The 6,585-nt window shown below is 38.3% G+C and overlaps 2 protein-coding genes across 2 annotated transcripts in view; one reads left to right on the top strand and one right to left on the bottom strand.

The window, feature by feature from the left end:
• LOC21386789 (subtilisin-like protease SBT3.9) overlaps positions 1 to 3,531 on the top strand; it is a 6,036-nt gene extending 2,505 nt beyond the window's left edge. Inside the window, exons 6-11 of the mRNA XM_010101122.2 lie at positions 16 to 440; positions 1,734 to 1,813; positions 1,957 to 2,202; positions 2,307 to 2,421; positions 2,636 to 2,828; positions 2,917 to 3,531. Of these exons, the coding sequence (XP_010099424.2) occupies positions 16 to 440; positions 1,734 to 1,813; positions 1,957 to 2,202; positions 2,307 to 2,421; positions 2,636 to 2,828; positions 2,917 to 3,476 (1,619 nt within the window). The 3' untranslated portion in view covers positions 3,477 to 3,531. The remainder of the gene's footprint in view (positions 1 to 15; positions 441 to 1,733; positions 1,814 to 1,956; positions 2,203 to 2,306; positions 2,422 to 2,635; positions 2,829 to 2,916) is intronic.
• Positions 3,532 to 3,727: 196 nt separating this feature from the next.
• LOC21386788 (ribosome-binding factor PSRP1, chloroplastic) lies at positions 3,728 to 6,324 on the bottom strand. The gene is made up of 5 exons (XM_010101121.2): positions 5,830 to 6,324; positions 5,305 to 5,448; positions 4,856 to 5,164; positions 4,221 to 4,329; positions 3,728 to 4,142 (listed from the first exon to the last, which is right to left on the bottom strand). The coding sequence occupies exons 1-5, from the start codon at positions 6,142 to 6,144 to the stop codon at positions 4,015 to 4,017; spliced, it is 1,005 nt and encodes a 334-aa protein (XP_010099423.1). The 5' UTR covers positions 6,145 to 6,324; the 3' UTR covers positions 3,728 to 4,014.
• Positions 6,325 to 6,585: the final 261 nt, after the last annotated feature.

Genomic DNA, 6,585 nt, shown 5'->3' with positions numbered 1-6,585 from the left:
CGTCGACGATCGCAGCCGGATCGTCGGTGGCGGACAGGAGCTACAACGGATTGGGCGTCGGGACGGTGAGGGGAGGCGCAACGCAGGCGCGGATCGCGATGTACAAGGTTTGCTGGAGCGTGTTTGGCGGCGGATTGTGCGCCGGCGCCGACATACTCAAGGCGTTCGACGTGTCGGTGCGTGACGGCGTCGAAGTCGTGTCGGTTTCGATCGCCGCCGACGTGCCTTCGTATCCGGAGGCGGACCAGAGGAACGCGATCGCCGTCGGGGCGTTCCACGCGGTGGCGAAGGGCGTAGCAGTCGTATGCGCGGCGGGGAACTCGGGGCCGAGTCCGCAGACGGTGCAGAACACGTCGCCGTGGATCTTGACCGTCGGAGCGAGTAGCGATGACCGTTCCTTCCCTACTCGCGTCAAGCTTGGGAACAACTGGACCATTGCAGTAAGAGAATATTCTGTCTTCAATCTTCATGCATGGAAGAAGAAGTAAAAAAAAAAAAAAAATCTAATCAATCTAAAACAAGTAAAAGTTTCATCTTTTGCGAAAAAATGATAAGGCGACGTTTAAACTCCATCTGTGCAGAAGATTCTTCATGCAAGGGAAAAGAAGAAGAAAACATTATTTGTCATGAAAATTTCAAAATATTTGAAAAAAAAAGATGTAGATTTTAATCGATATAAACTAGTTAAAAGTTTCACCTTTCTGGCACAGAAAATAGAAAAAAAATATCATCTTTGTGAAATTGTTAGGCTCAAGAACGGAGCTAGGTTTTTATTTCAGTGGCGCACTCACAAGCATTTTTTTTTTATTTCTCATCATTTTTTATTTTATTTTCTTTATAGTTATTGACAATTTTTTTAAGAAATAAATTATAAATACACAAATTAAAGCTAATCCCTAAGATTAGAAAGTAAAATTCGCACATAATTATGGCCCGTTTAGTTCGCTGATTCGAGTTTTTAATTTGAGTTGAGATGTGACTTTATGTGAGAGCTTTTTGCTGTAGTAAAAAAATTAAATGTGACTGTTTTTGAGAATTTTTTACTGTAGCAAAACTCAAATTAGTGAAATAAATGGGGACTTAATCAACATAAACTTATTTTGTTAAAATAATTTTAATTCAAAATCAAACAAAGCTTTTTATAAAAACGTGGAAGAAAAAAGTGGATAATAAAAAAGAGATTAAATATTGTCTAAGATTATTCAACCAAAAGAATAATGGTTATCTAGGAGATTAAGTAAGAAAACTAATTAAATAACTTAAAATAGTGGGATATGTTAAAAAAAAAAAAACATGATTACATATAGAATATATATTTTGATGGAAGCACATTTATAAAATTATATAAAATTATAAGTGAAAATTAAATAGATAAAAAAAATGAGTGGGGGCAGAGAGCCAATGTAGCTCCGTCCTTAGTTAGGCTGCATCTAAATTAACTCAAAGATTAGAGAGTAAGAAAGATGTTATAAGCGCATAAAACTCTCCATGCATAGAAGAAGAAGAAGAATAGTAATAATTTGTTTTCGAGTAATGATGAAAAGGATTTGAATAAATAATTCTAAGCTAATTAGAAGTCCCATCTTTAAGATATGATTTATACTACATGAACTTAAGGAGATTAATTGTGAGAGAGTGAGAAAAATGGAAGTGTTTAGTTCCTTAATTTTCATGCTGTTTATATATGTAAAAAAGATAAGATATTTGTAATCATATTAATAAGTAAAATGTAGGGTCAAGCCATGTTTACAGGAAGCGATACAGGGTTCATCAAGTTGGCATATCCTGAGGTTTCTGATCTCAAATATCCTTGGTTAGTGTACTATTTATATATGATTATCTACAGAAAACTTTACATCTAGATCTTATACATGCATGCATGTGAAACACATGCTGAGTGATGTCCAATATTACAGCTCATATAATAATGTATATGTGACTTGGTATGGTGTACAGTGATTGCAAATCTCTGACGGAAGAAGATACATGGGCGAAGAAAACCGTGGTGCTCTGCTTCACAACAGCGTTCCGGGAGGGTTCGGTGGAGGAGTCTGCGTCTTCCATTAGAAAGGCCGGCGCTCTTGGCCTCATCGTCGCTGAAAATCCGACTCGATCGTTGTATGTGTGCGACGACGACTTTCCCTGTGTTCAAGTCAGCTATGACATTGGCATGAAGATTCTCTACTATATCCGTTCCTCTAGGTAACGTCTGTGATCTTTGTTTATTTTACACACACAATTTGGTGGTGATGGTACTATTATGTTTATGTGGAATCAAATTTCATGCACGTTAATTAACGTTGCAGGTCTCCAAAAGTGAGGATTAGCCCTACAAAAACGCATGATGGCAGACCCGTGTCCACCAAACTTGCATATTTCTCTTCTCGAGGGCCTAGTTATGTTGCCCCGGGAGTGTTGAAGGTATTATTAACTTCTCTAGAAAAAGGAGAATTCTGCTGTAGTGAAAAAAAAAAAAAAAAAAATGCTATCAGGATTGCGTAGTTTTGAACCGTCTAATCATATCATAATACGATATAAAATTGCACTGTACCACAAATAATTTTTGCCTTAAAAAGGAGATTGCTTTTATTTATAGCTCTAGTTCACTCGTTTCCGCTTTGTTCGTATGAGACAGCCAGATATAGCAGCACCAGGTGTGAACATATTGTCAGCAGTCTCTCCATCTGACCCAAAAGCAAACAGTGCATTTGCATTCATGTCCGGAACATCCATGGCGGCTCCTCATGTGTCTGGAATCGTTGCGCTGCTGAAATCGTTGCACCCCGACTGGTCTCCTGCGGCTATCAAGTCTGCCATTGTCACAACAGGTCCTCTTTTTTTTCATTTTCTTTTGGTTCCATGTTTACAATTCAAATGAAACCGCTGTATCGATGCAACTCCGATTATGATTTGCAGCATGGAACACGGATCCATCAGGCGAGCTGATATTTGCAGAAGGGGAGCCAATGAAGCTGGCAGATCCGTTTGATTTCGGAGGCGGGATAGTAAACTTCAACAGGGCAGCAGACCCCGGTCTTGTTTATGACATGGGTACAGAAGATTATCTCCATTACCTCTGTGCTATGGGCTACAACAACTCTGCCATTTCCCAGCTCAGAGAACATCCAACCTCATGCCCAACCAAAAGACCCTCAGTTCTGGACTTAAATCTGCCTTCCATAACCATACCGTCTCTTACAAAGCCGACCAAACTAACCAGAACTGTTAGAAATGTTGGACATGCTAACTCTAGTTACAAGGCTGTTGTCAAGCCTCCTCAAGGCATTAGAATATCAGTACGGCCTCGTCTATTGACCTTCAACGCCACAAACAATACAATTTCCTTCACCGTAGCCGTTTCGTCGACTCACCGGGTCACTACTGGGTACTATTTTGGGAGCCTGACTTGGACTGACGGCGTCCATACTGTTAACAGTCCGATATCAGTGAGAACTGAGATCCCAATCCTCTCCTAACTCTTAACATTAGTGGTACAAGTGCCACCCCTTTTCTTGAAAAAGTGTAAATCTACCAACCTAATATAAATAAAGTATAAATCAGAGAGTCTCTCTAGTTTTGACCTCTTTAAGTGCACTAGATTTTGTCTCCGTTACCAATGAATAAATAGAAAATCTTGCTAAATTATAGAACCTGATTCAATCAATGTAATGATAGACGAGACTTTGTTCATGCACATGACGATGGAAAAGAAGAATAAGGTCATGAGTGAGCTAAATAGTTATTTCTATATCGATCTGTGCAATGGTGATTACAGTATGTTACATTCTGCGTGTTTAGACACCATATGCCCATGGAACATCTCATTTTAAGAAAGGAAAAGCTTTGTACATGCATTTTAGAACTCTGGCTAAAAGTACTCGCAAACTTGTAAAAATCACGTCCCCCGTAGGAGCCTTTGCTTTGCCTTCAATATGCTACTGCCATCTGCAAATCTGCAGATATGACGAGCGGCATACATAGCTTTACAAAAGGGGTTTCCTTTGGCAGCACCATTTATTCTGCCATTGAGTGTTCCCTAATTGGTTCTACCACCGTAGTTTCTAATTGTACAGCGCCGTTTCCTTTTGGTATGATGAGCCCATATCCTCCTGCCTTTCTTTTGTATATGATATTAATTTCACCTGGAGCAAAATAGAAAAATCAAGCAGTGGATGACAAGATTATTAACGAGTAGGGAAAGGAATAGACAGGGTTTCTACCAGTTTCTTCATTTCGGAAACCATAAAAGTCATGATCAACATTTTCCAGTTGCTGAACTGCTTCAGGCACGGTCAAAGGTGGCATGTCAAAGTATTTCGTGCGAACAATCTGAACAACATTGAGAATGTGAGAGTGATTTTAGAGAGGAAGGGAATCCAAAGGCACGCAGTTGAGTACATCAATAAAAAAAACCATAACCTAGCATTTGAATCTATTTACAGATTTTAGAGGGGGAATTCAGATCTGAATATTCAATAAACATTATGACATTTCAGATTGAACTTCAAATCTCTTAAACAGAGAAAAGCGAGAATTCCAATGCATAACAAATTTTCTTCCATCCACACCAAAAAATCTAAAACTAGATAGTTAAATCCAAATACTGTCCTTTAATATTCACAAATCCAATGCAACCTTAGATTTTGTGACTGTTGGCATGATATTAGGAAGAAATATAAGTTACCAACTTATAATTTGAGGTAAAGAACTATATAGAATCCAACTAAACAAGTAATGCATCAGTCAACTTTTACGTTTTCCTACCCAGGCAAATATGAACAATATATGTGGCGATTAAACCAAAAGAAAATAAATGTAACAAAATGTCGTTAAGCCAGAAAGGTCAAGTGACTACCGCATCAATAAGGTTTTCTTCCTCTTGTAAAGGAACTGTTTCTTCGCCTTCTGTTTGCTCAGGAACAGTTTCTTTGCCTTCTGTTTGCTCAGGAACAGTTTCTTCCTCTTCCTTTATCTCCGGTGCCGAAGGCTCCCTTACTTTTAACCTGTTGAATCCCTTCATGTGTCTGCCATGGTCTGACTCCTTCTCTTTGATTTTCCTCAACTTCCTCTGTATGATGGAGGATGCCAGATCTATGCTTGCGTAGAGCGTCTCAGCTTCTTCCTCTGCTCGGACTACCCCATGCCTTTTCGTAAACAAAGTCACCTAAACTTGGACCAAACACTCAACAATATAAACAATTTGCCACAATCCCAGAAAACAGAAAACTAAAACATCAAAACCATTGAAATATATGCACAATGGTCATACAAAACCAATAAAAAAATATGTACATATGGTTATACCTCACATCTCCTAATCCTTGGGCCTTTTCCAAACTCGCCACCCCGAACCGACAACCGAACATCAACTTCCCTCACTAGGTGGCTATGCTTTACAACTGCCTTCCCGACCTTTTCTTCCACATGACTTTTAACTGTCTCCGTCAACTGAATTAAGAAATAGGATGCCTCATATAAATAACAACGGCTTTATAGTGTTTGTTACATTAAATTCCTCAAAGGATTAAGGGATTGTTAAGAGAACATTATGCAGGATTACAAAACAATAAGTTGCTTTCGCAAATTAAAAAAATGTAAGTTTTTCGAGTGATTAGACAATGCAAAATTCGGAGAACGTACTATGTCGTTTCTCACATAGTGTACCTTCCTCAAACGACATCAAAGCCTTGTAATTTCATAATATCCAATTTCCAACAAACAAATTAAATTTTTTTTACATTTAACAATTAAAAAGAACCCAAAACTGAGAACTTGTCTAAGATATTTCAATGATCTGAAATAAACCCAGTTTAAGTTAAGCTCAAATACCTCTAAGTTCTTGCCCTGTATTATCAGCTTTACCGAAGAGAGTGGACCATCCCACGACATGCGAACAGAGCGAAAATTTCCACGGCACTTGTTTCTGGGCATAATCTCAACAGAAACGGTCTTGAGAATCTTACACGGATTCAAGAAAGTTGAAGACTTGGAGGTCAAACTCAGGATTTGAGGCTTCACCAACGGTCTGGTCGAGAGCGTAGCCATTGAAGAAGAACAAGAAGAAGACACTGTGGAGGAGGAGGAAGAAGAAGAGTGAAGTGGATGAAGAGGGGTTGTCTGCAAAGAAGATAGTAAAGCAGCCATTGATGGCGGGCAAAGAATTCTGGGTTTTTGTGATGAAGTTGGGGGGATGGAGTTGATTGGATTGAGTTAAAATGGAAAGGAAAATGCGAGAAAGAGAAGAGGGGAAGGAAGGGGGTTCTAGTTCCGCATTCAGTGCATGAGTGAAAGAATGGGGACAAAGAAAGCTCTTTCGGATATACTGAATTGGGTCAGACGTGGCAATTTCATACGTTATCCACACATTAATACTCTCGGAAGATGTAAGAAGCTGCGAGAATTAGTTTCAAAATATTTTTATTTTTTACATAAAAATAAAAATATTTTTATTTTTATTTTAAAATTATTTTTAAAAATATATTTAGTAACAGAAACTGAAACTGCGTTTGGTGGTTTAATTTTTGAAAACATGTAATAATATTTAAATTAATAATATATTGAATATATAATAATATTAAATATTAA

This window comes from Morus notabilis, unplaced genomic scaffold, assembly GCF_000414095.1.
Source record: "Morus notabilis unplaced genomic scaffold, ASM41409v2 Scaffold556, whole genome shotgun sequence".
Lineage (NCBI taxonomy): Eukaryota > Viridiplantae > Streptophyta > Magnoliopsida > Rosales > Moraceae > Morus > Morus notabilis.
Note: the sequence above shows the minus strand (reverse complement) of the source record. Positions and strands in the feature narration are given on the sequence as shown.

What these genes read in the sequence shown, in the direction of transcription:
- LOC21386788 (XM_010101121.2), bottom strand. Translation starts at nt 6,144, where the DNA reads ATGGCTGCTTTACTATCTTCTTTGCAGACAACCCCTCTTCATCCACTT. An exon ending in AAGAAAACCTTATTGATGCG is followed by an intron (nt 4,330 to 4,855) that starts GTAGTCACTTGA and finishes AATGTTGTTCAG; the next exon opens with ATTGTTCGCACGAAATACTT. An exon ending in TTTCCGAAATGAAGAAACTG is followed by an intron (nt 4,143 to 4,220) that starts GTAGAAACCCTG and finishes ATTTTGCTCCAG; the next exon opens with GTGAAATTAATATCATATAC.